Source organism: Macaca thibetana, chromosome 6 (assembly GCF_024542745.1).
Source record: "Macaca thibetana thibetana isolate TM-01 chromosome 6, ASM2454274v1, whole genome shotgun sequence".
Lineage (NCBI taxonomy): Eukaryota > Metazoa > Chordata > Mammalia > Primates > Cercopithecidae > Macaca > Macaca thibetana.
The window spans coordinates 97,969,377-97,989,801 of record NC_065583.1 but is presented as its reverse complement, the minus strand read 5'-3'; the positions used below and the strand labels follow the sequence as shown (position 1 = coordinate 97,989,801).

Sequence of the window (20,425 nt, the reverse complement as noted above, 5' to 3'; positions counted from 1 at the left end):
TACTGCTTTGTAGGGCAGTGAGCTCACACTATTACACAAGATTAGTGCTGTTCTCAAGAGCTGGCCAGATTGTCTTTCCCGCACAGAGGTTTGCCAGCTAGGAAAATAATGGGCATATTGCCACTTTAACAACTATCAGGAGACCCCAAGTTAGTTTTTCTTCCCTTCAGCATATTCATGTTTGTAGGATCCAACTCCAGGCTACCAGCATAGGGTAGTGACACCAAAACAAACGGCTCTTTCTCCTTTAAAACAAAGCTGCTCTTTTCTTTTCAGTTGTCGGTCAGCGAATTACCCTGTTCAACTAAAAGACAGCAGCAAAACCATAACCTCCCTTAAAATATAAATAAATAAGGACCCAGACTAGACTAACCTTAAGCAAGTACAAGGATCAGAAGAAGGTTTATCTTTACCTTGCAGGGAAGTCATTTGCCCCTAACAAACAAGACAAAGTTAAATGCCCACTCCCCCTCCAGACTGCAAACAAATGTCTATTGTGTACACCAGCCATCTAGGGATAAAAAAGTCATTTTAAAGTTACCAAATGTTTTGATTTCTGTAATAAGTAGTCTTCAGAGCCTCTTTTCAGATAACCATTTGACCTGTGTTCTGAAAGGCTGGTGCTAACCCCAAGTGGTTATTCTCTTTGTTATTTAATGAAAAGATGGTTTCTTATCGGCGTATGTTTAAAACAGGTACCTGTCCTCTTGGGAAAGTGTTTTCTATTTGGAATTTGCTTTCCTACTTCGGCGGTTATCTGCTTGCCCTTGGCATCCAGTGTGTTTGGATTGAATTTTGTAGCTCTGGGAGTACAGCAGTGGCCCAGGTGATGAAAAGAGTTTGCACACAAAGAAGTCAGCTCTTACTGCAGGTGTCACGTTTTCATAGCTAATCTAGACAAATTGTTACTGAAAAACAAACTAACTGTGATTCACACTGCAGACATTGCATTTGTGTGCTTGGGTGTTGATCTATGATCTGACCTGTCCTAAGGATTTTAGGTGGATGTTACACATTTGGCTTTGGTTCTGATGCAATTTCACCATTGATGTAAATCACCTGATAATTTTAAAAGACAGAATGGAAAAGAATCAACTGCTGTAGGTGAACATTTTAGTCAGAAAGAAAATCCAGATTATAGATAGAATGGACTTCAACAGAATAGAATGCAGTCAGGTTGGTAAATACTGGTTCACTGAGGTCTGTCTGCTTGCAAAGTGTTCTCTTTGTGTTTTCACTCACCAAACTGAAAGAACATATCCCAGACAATCTTTCAATTTTTTTTTTTTTCTACATGGAGTACATAATCACAATTTGGGGGGACATATTCTAAGTTCTCTTTTGTTAAGTGGTGTAGCTGTTAATTCATAATATAAGAGTAGATACATATCACCACCTAGTGGTCGTATTGTATTTTGTGTTTCAAACCGCATTCGCAGAACTCCACCCAGATACACACAGGAATAATACTATCTGTAAATCAAGTTCCTGTAGCTTTGAGTAGTTTCTAAATTCTAGTATAAATTGCATGATACTGTGATCCTGAAAGTTAAATGTGAAATGAGAGGATTTTTCAAACGCAGCATGAAACTAACACATGTAGTGCTTAGTAAAATCCTAGCAACTAAGGCATATATTAGGACTTATCTGTCCGGTGTTTTCACTTTATACACAATAGTAGAACCCTCGAGAAAGTTTTCCTTGGCCAGTTTCCTTGGGAGGTGAACCGAGAGGGCTTTTGCGGGGTTTTTATAAATGAATTTTTTGTTTTTTTTTACTGTGAACTAAATTAGCACTGTTTGGAGGAAAAGAGAGTAAGTGAAGAGCAGTGACTGAACCGTTCAAGAGAAAAACTTCCAAATCATAATTTGAAGTTCAGTAAGTTCTCCTGACAATTTAAGTAATATATTGTGAATGGCTTGACTAGACACATGTCAAGAATGGTTTTTCCCCAAGGGGTGTGTTTGGCAAAATCCATAAAATCTGTACAACATCATCTTTAGTTGGTCATTCAAGGTAATCTAAACTATGGCGAATTTTAAAAAACAAAAGGTGACTGCATCTAAGCTGAAAAATTGTAGATAATATATGGATAGATAGAGAGTTGGAAAGTAGGCCCTTGGCAGTTACAGAGTCAAGATTTGCAGTTTCAGTTATACATGAGATCCTGAAGGTCTGCAGTATGAAAACATTTGTACTTTTTACTCAGGCACAAATTTGAACTGTACCCAATGACTGGCTAGTGTGTAAAAACTCTCGGTGAGCTCTCAAGTCTGTCTATGGGACAGCTCAGTTTTCCCATTGCAAGAAGTAGGTTGCTGTCTACTCTGCTGACCATTTTGGTTGTTCTCTACTGTATTTATGGCAGGAAATTATCTGCTACACAGATGTGTGTTAATAGAAGCATTACCAAGTCTTAGGTCTTAGGCACTTCTTTAATGCCAAGAAGTACTGTATGTGTGTGTGGGGGTGTGTGTGTGTGTGTGTGTGTGTGTGAGTCTCAAATTTATGACTCACAAAAATAAGGACTTTAATTTTGTCTAGTGTCTATGAAAATTCTGTCTCTTTTTATTTATATTGTACGATTTAGGAGCCAGTAGAGAGGAAAAGAAATAGAAAGATTCTAAACAAAGACTCTGACTCTTCTGTAGAACCAGTGTTCATTGATTATTTTTTGTGGTTATTTGACCAAGTTAAGGAATTGTGAAATCTCAGTGAAAAGAACTTGAAATGGGTTGAGTATTATAAAGAAGCGCTAGTTATTGATTAGGTTGTGATAAGAACAATTGGTCTTAAAACTTCTTAGTCTTTTGCTCATAGATGAATTTGCTTCTCTGTGTGATGTGCAAGGGCCAGCTGGGACTTGACTGTGACAGCAGTGACTGATACTGGATGGTCTGGTTTCCTTTCTTCAACTGAAAGTAGTGCTAAAGATGAACCCAAGAAAACTCATTTTTTAACACAAAGAAGGAAAAAAAACTCCTGATTTATTTCTAAGTCTTATCTATTTCTGAAAAACTGCTTTTGTTTTGTTTTGTTTTGTTTTGTTTTGAGATGGTGTCTCACTCTTGTTGCCCAGGCTGGACTGCAATGGTGTGATCTTTGCTCACTGCAACCTCCGCCTCTCGGGTTCAAGTGATTCTCCTGCCTCAGCCTCTCCAGTAGCTGGAATTACAGGTGCCCGCCATGACACCTGGCTAATTTTTTGTATATTTAGTAGAGACGGGGTTTCACCATGTTGGCCAGGCTAGTCTCGAACTCCTGACTTCAGGTGATCCACCTGCCTCGGCCTCCCATAGCGCTGGGATTATAGTCGTGAGCCACTGCACCTGGCCCTGAAAAACTGATTTTTTTAACCTTTGCAAAAAGGCAGTTATCCATCACTGCATAAGGAAAAGGTCTATTAGTGTACATTACATTTGCATCATCAGTTTGTTTTGTTCATGCTTGTGATGCTAGTTATCTGCTGAGATTTTAGGTCATCGATCATGGCTACCTGGTACGTATTTTAAAAGATAAAAGATATCTCTGAATGACAATTGGGACTTCCTAGACACTGTGTAATTAGAAATTCTCCTTGAACAGATGTAAACCCCATCTGAATTTGGTAGATTGTTGGTAACTTTCAAAAGCAGAGACCTCTCTCCACCCACTATCATCTTTTTTTCCTTGGTATACTGATTGAATTAAGTTGGAGACTTGCAAAGAACTGGGAAGGAGAGAAATAACTCTCCAATCATTCTGAGTGAGAAAAATAGTCAAATCACTCTGAGACGTGTAGAATTGAGGTCACTCTGACGGTTAAGGTTGCTGGCGTGCACAGAAGTCATGTGCACCGCAGAAGACCTGCAGGATGAGTCTTCTCTTTTGTGTTATTGTGAGACAGAAATAAATTTTTGACAAATACAGATTATTTGGAACAAAATAATCGAAACATTTAGAGTTCAATAGACTTCGATGAATAGCTTCAGTCTGCTCTGAGTTTTCACCCTCTGTTAGGATTGGTTCACAATGAGTTCTCTAGTTTGTGGAGAGAATCACACTTATTAGCTGTTAGATTTTGTCCAGGGTTTTTTGAATCATTTTATTATTTTGGCAGCTGATTTGCTTGAGTTCAATTGGGGGAAAAAGAAAGAAAAACAATAGCTGAAAAGTGACTGATTCCTGCTTAATTGAAATAGTTGCCCTTTTTGGCATGTTATTACAGACCTGGAGAACTAGTTAATTAATTGGACTCTAAAAATAAAGCAATTTTATCATATATTATCCAGCATTAAGCAGTTATATACTAGATATAAAATAATTATCTCTTAATAAAATGCAAGAAAAATGTGCATCTGAGATGGCTTTCCTCTACATCATCTACATTTGCTTTTTTTGTTGTTTGTTTTGAGACGGAGTCTTGCCTGATCCTCCAGGCTGGAGTGCAATGGTACGATCTTGGCTCACTGCAACCCCCGCCGTCCAGGTTCAAGTGATTCTCCTGCCTCAGCCTCCTGAATAGCTGGGATTACAGGCGCCCGCCACCATGCCCAGCTAATTTTTTGTATTTTTAGTAGAGATGGGGTTTCACTATGTTGGCCAGGCTAGTCTCAAACTCCTGACCTCGTGATCCACCCGCTTCGGCCTGCCAAAATGCTGGGATTACAGGCATGAGAAGTGCTGGGATTACAGGCATGAGACACTGCACCCAGCAACTCTTTGATTTTTATGTCACGATTTCCTCTGCCATCAGAAGAGAGTGAAAATGCAAAGTAATTTTAGGGTTCTCTTACAGGTAGAGTAGTGATCTAATTCTTGTCCCTGGGAGGCAACAAGAGTTTGAGGTATGTAGCTGAACTTGAGTCCCTGAGGCACAGACAAACATGCAAGGGAATGACCAGCATTTATTTTTACCTAAGGGGTTAAATGAATCTCCCTAACCCATGCTGGCTTCTGGGAATAATTCTTAGTTTACACATTCAGCCCTAGAAGAGGGTTGATCCAGGATAGATCACTCAGGATGTTTGCTCATAATTCCAAGTGAAGAACAAAGAAATCCAGATGGGAGGTACTGAGTTTTTCCCTGCTAATTCCAAGAATCTGTATTCCTGTATGTTTGAGATACCATATTGTGCGAGAAGATCTGTTACATTCTTATAACCCATAATTGATTCCCTGAGAAGGGATTCCTTCTTAACATTTAACTTTAGTGAAAAGAAAAGTACATTATTGAAGCTAAAGTTGAATATTTTTTTTAATACTCTCTCCCTGTAAGTAATGTTAAATAAGGCTGTAAAGAATTCAGAAGGACACAAAGAAAGTTGTTAAGAAAACTAGAGTTTTCTTTGCTAAGTCAGTTTGGCAATAACATGAAGCAAAATCAAAGCATCCTAGCCAAGATAAATCTGCACAATGGAATGATCAGATATGAGGTAGTAGTGTGACATGTCTGTGGGTATCAGACATTCTTGTAAAAACCACAGATCTAAAATTTAGTCCTGCACCATTAAAACACAGCTCTGCCAAGCAACAACAGGAACACTCATTTTAAGTCATTGCTGCAAGCCAAATGTAATTCTCACCCAAAACAATTAAATCTTTTACCAGAGGCCTGAATCTGGGCAATTTGAGCCCTGAGAATCACTTTAGTGGCATGGAATCCGAATCTCATTTCAGTGTGAAAATGAGATGGTTATTGTTCAGATCAGGAGGAAGTGTCAGCTGCAAAATACAGGGCAGTCAGGTGACTTTAGTAACTTGAAGTGATATTTGTTAAGACTAGATTTAAAAATGATTAGCTAAGAAATTTGTATTTTTTGTGAGAAATGCACATATCATTTTATAAAGTTCATTTTTAGCAATTAGAAAAATAATGCTCACTCTAGAGAACTTGGAAAATATAAAGAGTAAGAATATATAGAATAAAATATTATCTCAGTCTCGTATCACTCAGACATAAACTCTGGAAGATTTTGCCACATTTGCTTTTGGTCTTTTATATGCACACACACATGCAAACACAAACATGCACACATACATCCACCCATACACACAGCTGTATCTGAGAGCATGAGTAAACTTTGGATCATTATAATATAATAATTTAACACTTCTTTTACTATCCCCCATTTCTTCATTTATTCTTCAAAGAAAATGTTAAATGGTGATACAATATTCTATTTGTCTGGCTATATCAATTTATCGAACATATGTTTACTCTATAAATTGTTTTCCCTTTACTGCTAATAAACAGTATTTCATATAAAATCTCATTCACATCTCTGATTATTTTTTAGTACAGAATTTTAGAAGTGGAATTTTGGAGTCCAAAAGCGAGAACTTTTTGAGGCTCCTGATATGCATTGCCAACTGTTTTCCAGAAAGGTTATTTACTTCCACTGGCTATGTCTGTAATTGCCTGTCTCACCTATTTGCTAGCAGCAAGTAGGATGTTTGATTAGGGATTGGTGTGGATTGGGAAGAATGAAACACCCTCTGTGGTTCATTATTTCTAAGTATCAAAACTATTTATTAAACAACTGGCCGGGCACAGTGGCTCAAGCCTGTAATCCCAGTACTTTGGGAGGCCGAGACAGGCGGATCACGAGGTCAGGAGATCAAGACCATCCTGGCTAACACGGTGAAACCCCATCTTTACTAAAAAATACAAAAAAACCAGCCGGGCGAGGTGGCGGGCGCCTGTAGTCCCAGTTACTCGGGAGGCTGAGGCAGGAGAATGGCGTAAACCCAGGAGCCAGAGCTTGCAGTGAGCTGAGATCCGGCCACTGCACTCCAGCCTGGGCAACAGAGCGAGACTCCGTCTCAAATAAATAAATAAATAAATAAATAAATAAATAAACAAACATAAGTATGTGCCAAACATAGTTTCTGGCACTGAGGAGACAGTAATGAGCCAAAGAAACCAAAGCCCTGTCCTCAATGAGTTTACATTCTACTAGGAGAAAAAAATGCAATCAGTGAGTAAATTATATAGGATGTTAGAATATGATAAATGTTATGAAGAAAAAGAAAGTAAGAAAGGGAGATGGGACAGTGTAGGTTGGGACAAAGAATGAGGGAATAATGGACAGTGTACACATAGTATTAGGACGTTGGAAAATTTTCCACCTTTGAGGACATTACTGGTTTCCTGTAAGAGACTAGTTGGAAAGTAAGCTAGAAAATATTGAGCTCCTAAATCCAAATTTAATATTCGGCGAACTCTGGAATCGTTGACCATAGAGAGTACTAAATATAGATTTTGTTAGTTTTAGTGGATTCCTATTCTTTGGTTTTAAATTTTTATCCTACTTTAACTCATTCATTACAAACAACTTAGTTCTGTATCAGCAACAGGCAGAACATGACATATCTCTGCTTTGTTGATTATCTACTAAAGGAGAGTATCAAAAATGTAAAAAGGAGGCTTGGTGAGTGGAGGCTGAGGGATGATGAGGGAAATGAGCAACGAAAAGGAAAATACGGAAAGAATTAGAAAGCCAGTTCAGAGCCAAGGTGAGTTCCTGGTTGCAGGGAGACCTACCAGTCAAGGAGTACTTCAGTGAGTATGGTCCCCTGAGCATCTTTTCCGGGCCATTTGGAGAGTAACACAGTGGGACCATTTAGGCTATAAGTTGGATTTAAATTTGCCTCACTTCTGGATTAGGTTTTCCCCCGAGAAATAAAACCACCCTTCATGCTGTATTTTGGCAAAAAAAAAAAAAAAAAAAAAAAAAAAAAAAAAAAAAACTTCCTTAAGGGTCTCTTGGTTTTTTGCAAGTTTATCACTCTTCAAAGACTCTTTTTTTACATAGCAGTGATCTCTTGTCTCATGTCTTAATTCTGGCAGGATTGAGGAGGACACAATCTAAAAAGACAAAAAGCTAGAAGACTGAAAGAAAAGCAGGTTTTCAAACTTTAGGTCTTTTCACAAATTATTTTATCCAAGATCTAAGTATTTTTTTTTTTTTTTTTTTTTTACCATATTTAAAAGTTTTGAAAACCACTTGTTCTGAGAAGAAAGATTACAGACATCCTCTAGTATATTAATTATACTGTTTTGGTTTTTAAACTAGAGTTTATTGGCATACAAATCTCAGTTTCATAGGTAGGAGGAAAAGATTTAAAACACAAAAGAAACATTTGGTATTGAAAACACTGCAGATAGCTAAGTATAGTACTTTGGGTAAATACAGTAAAATGGATCAGACATATTATATATTTTAAAAGACATAAAAATAGTGATGGTGCTGTTGGGAATAAGTAGGTAGTAAGAGTAGTTGGACCCTCCTTTTTTTTCATTTTTGCATTCACTGATGCTCTGAATTGAGAATAGTTGCCTTAAATCTTATATACACTTTAATCTCTGACTTTCTCTTTGCCAAACAAAGTCACTTAACTTATTGTCTCAAACCATAAACTTACTTTAAACTTAATTCAAGGAAAGACTAACAGATCTGTAGGCCCAGAAAAGACAGTCATATTAGCCATTGTCACATAAATTTAAATCTGTATTTCTAGCATGTTTTGGAAGTTTGTCACCACTAATGTTGTCATGCTAGACATGATAAAGCATGAGAGTAGGCAAAGCATGGTGAGAAAGTGATGCTCAAATTGACCCAGAAAGGCGCTGAACAAACAAACTTGTCTCATACCACATTCTAGTTAAGAGGACCCAGGACTGGGAAACTGGTCTCTTATTTATAGGGCAATATTATTTTCGTCTTATCAAAGTTTGTTATTTTTGAATAGGCACAGCGACTATGTTTTTTACACAATTATTATTGCCAGGGAGGCAATCTTTTAAGTAACAAAGAAATGAACCTAAACCAGAGAGTCCTGGGTGCGTAACATCTCTAAGGTCCAAATAATTCCCTATTATGCTGGATTGTGGTAACAGATAATGCATATTAAGTACCTAGAAAAGGGCTTCATCTATTGTAGATGCTAAATGAATGACACATATGATGGAAGGCAAAAGATATTTCCAATTGTATATTATTGCTCAGAGTAGGATACACACACACACACACACACACACACACACACACACACACACGTATATATAAAGGTAACCAGCAGAGAAATGTCAAACCCATAAAATCCTTTTCAATGATCTCAACATACATTTCACAAAAAAAAATCTATAGTAAGATCTACTTTTGAAGGCGTATCTTTTTATATCAATATGCATAAATGTCATAAATGTTTCCACTAAAAACATTTCATATTAAATCATAAAGGACAACTCAACTGTATGGTACAGATAAGAATCACATCTAAAACAAACTAGCTCTGAAAAGTTGTATATAAAATGATTAGCATAGGTATGTCAGATAAATACAAAAAATAAATATTGCAACTATCTCAACTTTTTTAACCAAATAGATGAATTTGGGTGAAAAGCAATTACAATAAATGAGACAAAGGTACTTTATAGTAGTAAAGATAAGAAAAGACAGGCTGAAAATTCAATTGAACCATCATCACAATTATATAAATTTATATGTGCACATAAGAGGTAGAAGAAAACAAGATTAAAATGATGAGATTTTTTTTCTCTAGTTCTACTTCCATTAATTTTATTGAATTAATAATATGATGAAATTTCCTAAATTGAGGGTTGATTATATATTTAGAAATCTAGAATAACTAGACCAAAATTTCTCAATGATATCTCATTGCCAAATTGTAGACATTTGTTGAATTAAAGACTTTGAGACACATATATTTTCTACTCACAGTTTAAGTCTTTTTCTTTACCACCAAAATAATTTCAGCTATATGAAACAACAGAAATTGTTGAGTCTATTCCAATTAGATTGTGATATAATACCGTCGTTGCTCCTATGTTACTATTTGACTAGCAAGTAGTTACCTTCTCCCTCCATTTTGACAGCAATACGAGAATTGGAGGCCCAACCAGCCAGACAGCTTCTTTTCTGCTGGAGAAGACTGTGTTGTAATCATTTGGCATGAGAATGGCCAGTGGAATGATGTTCCCTGCAATTACCATCTCACCTATACGTGCAAGAAAGGAACAGGTAATGATTACTCCGTTAATAATGTGTACTTAATCTTCATTTCAGTTATAAAGATAATTCAGGAATTTGTGATTCAAATTCATTGTTTGAGACCTAAACTGGGTATGTCCATGGATGTCATCTCTCGTTGCTCTGGAATAGTTCACTCTTCCAAAACGATTGAAAAGTTTGTTTTCAGCAATGTTCTCACCTTAGATTTCAGGTCCTTAAAGATAACAACGTGGCATTAATGTAGGAATGCTGCCTGGTAATATCTTTAAGAAGAACAACTGCCAGCCCAAAGGACAATAGACCTTTTTATTTTTATTTATTTATTGTTATTATTATTATTATTTTTTGAGATGGAGTCTCTCTCTGTCATCAGGCTGGAGATCTCGGCTGGGTGGTGGGATCTTGGCTCACTGCAACCTCTGCCTCCCGGTTCAAGCAATTCTCCTGCCTCCGCCTCCCAAGTAGCTGGGACTATAGGCGTGCACCACCACACCCAGCTAATTTTTGTATTTTTAGTAGAGATAGGGTTTCACCGTGTTAGCCAGGATGGTCTCGATCTCTTGACCTTGTAATCTGCCAGCCTCGGCCTCCCAAAGTGCTGGGATTACAGGTGTGAGCCACCGCTCCTGACAGAATTCTTTTTTTTTATTTTGATGAGTAGAACATTACAAAATAAAATACTTGTCTATATTTTTAAAATCTAGATGTCTAGCTTTTTTAAGAAATAAGAAGACCTGGTACCATGTGACCCATATTCAAGTTTGTCAGTGGTTTCAAGTACTAGAGCTGAGAACCACTGCCCTCCCTTGGTTGGGGCTGCAATCTCCATTTATTGCAGTCCTCATTGAGTCCTTCCTTTGTTTTATGTGAGTCTGTGCCCCAATCCTGAAAGACACAATCCCAAATGCCATAATCCTAAATGCTGAAATCCCAAAGGATTAAAAGCCTGAAAATAGAGTTCTGGAAAAAAACAAAGTTTAAAGACGTTTATTTTAAAGAGAAAAAAATTTTAAGACATTTATTTACATTTTAAAATGATGATTTATTAGAGAAACATATAAAAACATGACAGCGTGCTTCATAAGCCACTTTAGACAATAAAATAAATAGACAATAAAAACATACATATATTTTCAAGCATAAGCACTCAGGTATACTAATGGCAGTTGGGGAAAACCCAAAATGTATGAACGCACATCACTCTGGTTGTAATTATGTGCACCAGCTTTATAACGGTGGTCATGTGAAATACTATGATGAACAACAAATCTTTTCACAAGATTGATAAAAAACTGAGATGGGTTACCACCGCATGTTCAGTCGCTCAAAGAGCCAAGATCTTGAGAAATCTTATCTTTCATAAATGGAGATGTACAAAAGAACATCTCTTCATTTATTGAGGAAGTGTCAACCTTTTTATGTTGAGAACCAAGGAAGGAAGCTGAAGCCAGTAGTGTAACTCTCAGTCTGAGACCGAAAGCCTCAAGACCTGGGGGGCCTCTGGTGTGTAAGTCCTGGAATCCAAAGGCCAGTGAGCCTGGAATTCTGATGTCCGTGGTGGCAGAAGTCTGTCCCAGCTCTCAGAGAAAGACCAGCTCACCTTCTGTATCTGTTCTCTCTGGGCCCTTGGTTGATTGGATGATGCCCATCAACAATGAGGGCAGATCTTCCCCACCTCATCCACTCACACTGACACATTAATCTTCTCTGGAAATACCCTGAGACATGCCCCAAATAATGCTTTCTTAGGTTTCTAGATATTCCTTAATCCAGTCATGTTGACACCTAAAATTAAGTCCACAAGTCTACCCCTTGCAGCTTGGCACCCACATGCATCTTGTTAAACCATTATTTAAATTTCCAAATAAAGACAATGACAAGGTAATATAATGATTCCTCCTGACATGATATAACTATCCTGCATACAACCAAAAATGCACTAATCCCTTCCCTAGAATTTGGCTTTCAGGATTTCAACATATTTCAGAATTATGATTTTGGGGACTTTAGATGTTGGGGATTTTAACCTCTACGGATTTTGGTCTTTAGGAATTTCAAAATTTGGGATTATGACTTTTGAGATTGTATCTTTTGGGATTATAATTGGCACTGTTTTTTGCCAATTATAGGCATTTGAGTTTTTTAATCATTCCCTTAGAAAGCATTTGAGTTTTTTAATCATTCCCTTAGAAGTTTATTTTATGCTTGTAAACTATGGAACACAAATGCCATCCTTATATCTGTAGTTGAATATTTATAAGATAAAACAAGAACATGTGTAATGTAAATTTTATGAGAATTGTTTAGTTAACATTAAACAGAAAGTATTTTAAAAGCTAATTTTTTAAAAGGTGTGTTTATCATTGGCCAATTTCTAAAGCACGCTGTACAGACATTTTCCCTAAACAAATAGAAATTCCGTAAAATATTTTAACCTATTTGCAATTAATAATGGTGTTATCACATGAATATTTAGCCCCTAGACCCAGACTTTTACCCACTTCAAATAAGAGTACAAAGTACAAATACAAAATATAAACCTATTTGATTCATTTGTCTTTGGATACAAAAATAATAAAACTAAAAATCACACTCTATAAACATTTTAGTAAAGATTTAAACCCCAATAATGAGAAATTCTATTAGAAGAAAGAGAACACTAACATACACAAAGCCTGAGTCTCATGAAAGTCAGCTGTTAGCAATGAGTACGTTACTCTGCTATTTTCTCACCCAAGGTAGCACGTATTCTCAATACCTTTTCTACATGAGAAGCTTTCCTGACCACATCCCTTACTTCAGCACCTCTGCGATGGGATTCGTAAAAATAGCAAATCAAGTATTTTCTGTTTTTCTTTTTCCAGCATAGAAAACTTTACTAAATTGTTCGTCTCGGTCCAAATGTCATGTTTGCCATTTGTCTCCAAATGGTCCCCGGAGTCATACTTTTCATTTTATGATTTATACATTCTTACATTTCCTATTTTATTTTTTCCTATAGCAGGGTTTCTCAACAGCAGAGCTATTGACATTTTTGGTCAGATAATTCTTTATTTTAAGAGGCTATCCTGTGCATTAAAGCATGTTTAGCATAATCCCTGCCCTTTGCATACTACATGTCAGTAGCACTTTTACATCCCCTCTGCCTTGTAAAAGGCAAACATGTTTCTAGACATTGCCATATGTCTCCAGAAGAGGTAAACTGCTCCACGTTGAGAACCACTACCCTATACCAAAAAAGATTCACAAAAACACCATGATTGTTTACATTTCCCAATGGAGAACAAATTTTATAAAATACTGATTCTACCTCATTAAAGAAGAAGAAGAAAAAAAAACCCTATTTTTGTATTTTATCTCCCCTACTCACTGATTTTTATATTTGTGCAGTCAATTCTTTGCTAATCAGTACTTTGGGGAAGTTTGGAAATGTTTATAGGCTTTTTAAAAAGATACCCTTTTCTGTTTTTAGATATTTTAAACCTACAGACCTACGTAGTTCTCCTTTTAATTAACTATTAAATACTTGCAAAGAATTATAATATATATACAAAAGGCATATTTTTTAAAAGAACACCTCAATGCATACTATCCATACATCTATGGAATATCCTGTGGGTTCCTCTCAATCCCATCCATTTACTTCTCAACTCCCACCGAGATAATGACTTAATTCCCTTGCTTTTCCCTTTTCTATTATGATATACACTTGTTTCACTAAACAATAAATTATTTAGTTTTTTACATTTTTGAACTTTAAATAAGTGGAATCATACTATATATATTCTGTGCTTTGCTCTTTTTTTGTTCAGCATTATGTTTGTGAGATTTATTCATGTTGATGCATGTAGTGGCATGTTCTTTGTTTTCGTTTCTGTATTGTATTGCTTGTATGACTATACAACATTTTACTTATCAATTCTCCTGTCAGTGGACACTTGAGTTATATTCAATGTTTTTGCTTTTATAAATAATGTTTCTATGAACATTCTTGAACTTCTTCTTGGTCAACTTTTGTGAGTTTCTGTAAGATATATTTCCAGGAGTGAAGTTGCTGAGTCATAGGATATAGGTACCATAAAATCTACTTTAAAAAGCCAAATTTTTTTCCAAAGTGGTGGTACCAATTTTCACTCCCACCAACAATCTGTGATAGATCCTGTTGCTCTACATCTTCTCCAGCATTTGGCACTATTGGACTTTGAAATTTTTGCCAATCTGGTGGGTATAAAATGTAATCTCTTGTGACTTAATTCACATTTTTTGATACGTCTCTCTGAATATCTTTTCATATATTTATCAATCACCTGAAGCTCTACTTTTGTAAAGTTTCTGTTCATATCTTTTGGTTATTTTTGAAAATTGTTTACTTATAATCTTATACATACTAATTTGTAGGAGTTCTTTTTATATTCTGGTTACTAATCCCTTGACAATTTTATATGTTGCAAATATGTTCTCCCAGTTTGTCACTTGAGTTCACCCTTACCTAAAATTTTCTGATGAACAGAATTCTTAATTTTATTGATGTTTTTTCCTTTATGATCTAATCTTTTTTGTATTTTAAGAAATCTTTACCTACTGATAACCTACAGGTCACATTGGCAGGCTTCCAAATTAATCCACCTGGGGGAGGTCTTATGATTCATGGCTTACATCCTGTCCCTGAGTAAACAGTTTTATCGTGAGTTCCTCAAATCTTATCATGAATTCCTTAAACTGTTGACATACTGATTAATATGTAGCGTACTGACACTGGAAAAACACTGATTTGTTTGTGAATCATGAGGTTTTACTGATTGTTTTGCACATAGAACATTTTAGCTTGTATTTTGTAGTCTGTAGCCAATGATTATAACCTCTGTCTTGTACCCTCCAATGAAAATCACAACTCGGGTCTGAGGAGTTGGCCTCCCTTCTGAACTTCCCCATAAAAGCCTTCCAACCTGTAGCAGATTCTGGAATATGCCCAACTTTGTGGTGTGTCTTCCCAGGTAGATCCTCGCATTTCGCTTCCAATAAACCTTTATCAAATTATTTCTGCCTCAACAGCCTTAATTTTGGTTGACACTATCCTGAAGTCATAAAGATATTCTATAGTTTCTAAATGTTTTATAGTTTTGCCTTTTGTGTTTATATATTTCAACCATCTAGAATTTATTTTTAATGTATTCTCTGAAGTACAGAACCAAGTTTATTTTTTTCCGTATGAATACACAAGTGTTCAAATGAAAAGACTACACTGTCCCTCTGCTCTGCCATGTTGCCTCTTTCAAATATCAAGCATATGTGTATAAATCTGTTTCTGGTCTATTTTCCTGTCCTTGCCAATACCACACTCACTGAATTATTTTAGCTTTTTAATAAGTCTTCATATTTAGTTTTAGAAGAAATCTATACAATTATTTCCTCAAAAGTATAAAAATGACTTCAAATTTGTTAGCACCAAATCAAGTGTATTGAATTATTGAATTGATCATTTTTAACCTTCTCTATCACTTTGGTCTTATTCCATCTGATACTTGCTATTATCTGGACCCTAGTATAGGCTTTTCATATTACAATAAAAGAAGTGTGCACCATGGAATACGATGCAGCCATAAAAAAGAATGAGATCATGTCCCTTTCAGGAACATGGATGGAGCCGGAGGTCATCATCCTTAGCAAGCTAACACAAGAACAGAAAACCAAATGCTGCATGTTTTCACTTACATGTGAGAGCTAAACAAGGAGAACATAGGGACACAAAGAAGGGAAGGACAGACACTGGGGCCTACTTGAGGGTGGAGGGTGTGAGAAGGGAGAAGATTAGAAAAATAACTATTGGGTATTAGGCTTAGTACCCGGGTGACAAAATAATCTGTAAAACAAACCCCTGTGACATGAGTTTAGCAATATAACAAGCCTGTGCATTTACCCCTGAACTTAAAAGTTAAAAAAGAAAATTGTGCAGGTATCCAGATTGAGGTCAAGCGGAGGTAAATTAGAAGGTCAAACATTTAAATTAAACCAAAATTTGTCATTGCAAAAGAATATGGTTGTAAACAGTCTTCTGAATATGCAAATATATTTAATAACTGTAAACTTTTAATATTAGAATGTTGGCATTCAAATGTTTGGTACCAAGGTTTCTGATAATCATTTTCCCACTGAATATTTACAATATTTCATGAGAGAATGTGGCATGTTTTTGTGGGCCTGTGGTGTCAGAATTCTTAAACAATAGAAATTTCCACTTAGGGAAAATTATATTTAAGTTACATTCATATTAAAGAGATATAGGAAAATACAATAATTTAATCAAAGTTGATTTTTTTAAAGTATATCATTTAAAATAAGTGTGCTAATGTTGAATAAAACTATGTTAACACAAATTCAATTAAATCAATTTTCCAAGTTTTTGAATTTTAAAATGAAGATATTTCTTTTACTTCTACTTCTTTTTTTGTTACTTATATTATTGCTGTTTATTGATATTTATAATTTTTCATTGTAAATTTAAAATGATGGTTAAGAATTCCAAGCTTTACCCTCATTTACCTGTCTCAAGGGTTTAAATTTATATTCATTAAGGTATTTATGACATTCAGGCATGAATATTACGGTCTCTTTTTCTTGTACCAATACAGAAGACAAAAAAGAGCAAATAAACGTAAATGGAACCAAAAGATATTTGTATTTAGGAGTCTTTGTCCATATTTAAAAACTATAATGTTATTGTAGATTGTAAGGTTTTTGTTTGTTTGTTTTGTTTTGTTTTGTTTTTTGAGATGGAGTCTCGCTCTGTCTCCAGGCTGGAGTGCAGTGGCACAATCTTGGCTCAACGCAACCTCTGGCTCCTGGGTTCAAGTGATTCTCCTGCCTCAGCCTCCCATGTAGTTGGGACTACAGGTGCCCACCACCACTCCCGGCTAATTTTTTGTATTTTTAGTAGAGATGGGGTTTCACCATGTTGGCCAGGATGGTCTTAATCTCTTGACCTTGTGATCCACCCCCCTTGGCCTCCCAAAGTGCTGGGATTACAGGTGTGAGCCACCATGACCGGCCTGTAGATTGTAAGTTTCTATAAGGAGGTAATAGTAATAGTTAAATTCATTATTGTCCCAATGAAGGTAATTAACAAATAAAAACTTACGGATGGTGATGAAGACAATATGCTTTTTAATTTGGAATTTTCGTCAGAAAAGTGGCCCTTCCAGAGGGGTAGACGAATGTATGACCATTTAGCCCTATGGTTGTTTAATAAAACAAATTTCAAGATGGCATAATCTGAGATTTAAAGTAGGCCCAGAGCCTCAACATTAAATTTTTTTCTTGAAAAATTTCATATTCTTAATTCTGAAAGATTGCTTTTGATGAAGTTGCTTACTTTGGTACCATAAAGAAAGAGAGAAAAATAAGAGACTCGTATTAGCTGAAATACTTAGATTATTTGGAAGTAACCCAATTTGCTTTCCTTTAGTTGCTTGCGGCCAGCCCCCTGTTGTAGAAAATGCCAAGACCTTTGGAAAGATGAAACCTCGTTATGAAATCAACTCCCTGATTAGATACCACTGCAAAGATGGTTTCATTCAACGTCACCTTCCAACCATCCGGTGCCTAGGAAATGGAAGATGGGCTATACCTAAAATTACCTGCATGAACCGTAAGTGGTCCTTTAGAAAGAATGGACTACCGTGCTATAACAACTACTAGACACCTTCATTTTACGGCTGTGGTATCGGCAGTTTAGGGTATGGAGCAAGTAATATTGTTGTGTTTTCTTTTTTTCTTTCTTTCCTTCCATGTAGCATCTGCATACCAAAGGACTTATTCTATGAAATACTTTAAAAATTCCTCATCAGCAAAGGACAATTCAATAAATACATCCAAACATGATCATCGTTGGAGCCGGAGGTGGCAGGAGACGAGGCGCTGATCCCTAAAATGGCGAACATGTGTTTTCATCATTTCAGCCAAAGTCCTAACTTCCTGTGCCTTTCCTATCACCTCGAGAAGTAATTACCAGTTGGTTTGGATTTTTGGACCACCGTTCAGTCATTTTGGGTTGCCGTGCTCCCAAAACATTTTAAATGAAAGTATTGGCATTCAAAAAGACAGCAGACAAAATGAAAGAAAATGAGAGCAGAAAGTAAGCATTTCCAGCCTATCTAATTTCTTTAGTTTTCTATTTGCCTCCAGTGCAGTCCATTTCTTAATGTAAACCAGCCTACTGTACTATTTAAAATGTTCAATTTCAGCACCGATGGCCATGTAAATAAGATGATTTAATGTTGATTTTAATCCTGTATATAAAATAAAAAGTCACAATGAGTTTGGGCATATTTAATGATGATTATGGAGCCTTAGCGGTCTTTAATCATTGGTTCGGCTGCTTTTATGTAGTTTAGGCTGGAAATGGTTTCACTTGCTCTTTGACTGTCAGCAAGACTGAAGATGGCTTTTCCTGGACAGCTAGAAAACACAAAATCTTGTAGGTCATTGCACCCATCTCAGCCATAGGTGCAGTTTGCTTCTACATGATGCTAAAGGCTGCAAATGGGATCCTGATGGAACTAGGGACTCCAATGTGGAACTCTTCTTTGCTGCATTCCTTTTTCTTCACTTACAAGAAAGGCCTGAATGGAGGACTTTTCTGTAACCAGGAGCATTTTTTAGGGGTCAAAGTGCTAATAATTAACTCAACCAGGTCTACTTTTTAATGGCTTTCATAAAACTAACTCGTAAGGTTACCGATCAACGCATTTCATATGGATATAGACCTAGGGCTCTGGAGGGTGGGGGATTGTTAAAACAACACACATGCAAAAAAAAAAAAAAAAAAAAAAAAAAAGAAATTTTGTATATATAACCATTTTAATCTTTTATAAAGTTTTGAATGTTCATGTATGAATGCTGCAGCTGTGAAGCATACATAAATAAATGAAGTAAGCCATACTGATTTAATTTATTGGATGTTATTTTCCCTAAGACCTGAAAATGAACATAGTATGCTAGTTATTTTTCAGTGTTAGCCTTTTACTTTCCTCACACAATTTGGAATCATATAATATAGGTACTTTGTCCCTGATTAAATAATGTGATGGATAGAATGCATCAAGTGTTTATTACGAAAAGAGTGGAAAAGTATATAGCTTTTAGCAAATGGTGTTTGCCCATTCTAAGAAAGGAACGAATACATAGAAATAGTGTGGGCATTTCTTCCTGTTAGGTGGAGTGTATGTGTTGACATTTCTCCCCATCTCTTCCCACTCTGTTTTCTCCCCATTATTTGAATAAAGTGACTGCTGAAGATGACTTTGAATCCTTATCCACTTAATTTAATGTTTAAAGAAAAACCTGTAATGGAAATTAAGACTCTTTCCCTAATTTCAGTTTAGAGCAACTTGAAGAAGAGTAGACAAAAAATAAAATGCACATAGAAAAAGAGAAAAAGGGCACCCAGAGATTGGCCCAATATTGATTCTTTTTTATAAAACCTCTTTGGCTTAGAAGGAATGACTCTAGCTACAATAATACACAGTATGTTTAAGCAGGTTCCCTTGGTTGTTGCATTAAATGTAATCCACCTTTAGGTATTTTAGAGCACAGAACAACACTGTGTTGATCTATTAGGTTTCTATTTTTCTTTTCTCATTACAATGCACATAATACTTTCCTGTATTTATATCATAACGTGTATAGTGTAAAATGTGAATGACTTTTTTTTGTGAATGAAAATCTAAAATCTTTGTAACTTTTTATATCTGCTTTTGTTTCACCAAAGAAACCTAAAATCCTTCTTTTACTACACTGTGACTGGTCTGGTTATTTACAACTTTAAATCCTAATGTGCACCAACATTTTTACATTCTGGTTCCATCATGGAGAGCAAGCTTCTAGCCTGGATGAAATGATTCTGTGGCAAGCAAAGAAATGATTATATATATACCTGCAAAAGTTGCGATAATAATTCTGATAATGTTTTTATCTGAATACTATGTATTAATTTCAAATATGAAAAATATGCAATGGAAAAAGTGATAGCTCACATCACAGAAATCTTCCTAGGAACGAAGGCAAGTGTTTCACACGTAATATATCACAACAAGCTTATGAAACAGGGGTCATCATTACTGATTGATGAGGGATCAGGCATAGAGGGCTCATTATTTGTCCAAAGTCATGCAGTTAGTGTGTAGCAGAAGCAGGAGATCCCTACAGCCTACACAGCATTTCCAAGAAAAATATAAAATATTATATCCCTGATTGTTACACATTTAAGGGGTTAATTTACTGGTGAGGAAATCATATGCAAATAATTATCAGAAACTGTCAAAAATATAAAGTTATCATCCATTCAGATATCCATCCATTCCTTCAGTTTTCATTCATTCATTATTTAAGTATTTAATGTGTGCCAGGCACTG

General features: G+C 35.9%; 2 protein-coding genes across 4 annotated transcripts in view; one reads left to right on the top strand and one right to left on the bottom strand.

Moving 5' to 3' along the window:
• Positions 1-19,803, top strand: part of VCAN (versican) — a 110,680-nt gene extending 90,877 nt beyond the window's left edge. For all 3 annotated transcript variants that reach the window (XM_050795156.1, XM_050795157.1, XM_050795158.1), the window contains 3 exons: positions 9,881-10,025; positions 17,479-17,661; positions 17,807-19,803. In XM_050795156.1, the coding sequence (XP_050651113.1) occupies positions 9,881-10,025; positions 17,479-17,661; positions 17,807-17,934 (456 nt within the window). In that variant the 3' untranslated portion in view covers positions 17,935-19,803. The remainder of the gene's footprint in view (positions 1-9,880; positions 10,026-17,478; positions 17,662-17,806) is intronic.
• TMEM167A (transmembrane protein 167A) overlaps positions 1-20,425 on the bottom strand; it is an 857,923-nt gene that overhangs the window by 520,471 nt on the left and 317,027 nt on the right. The gene's annotated exons all lie outside the window — the stretch shown is intronic.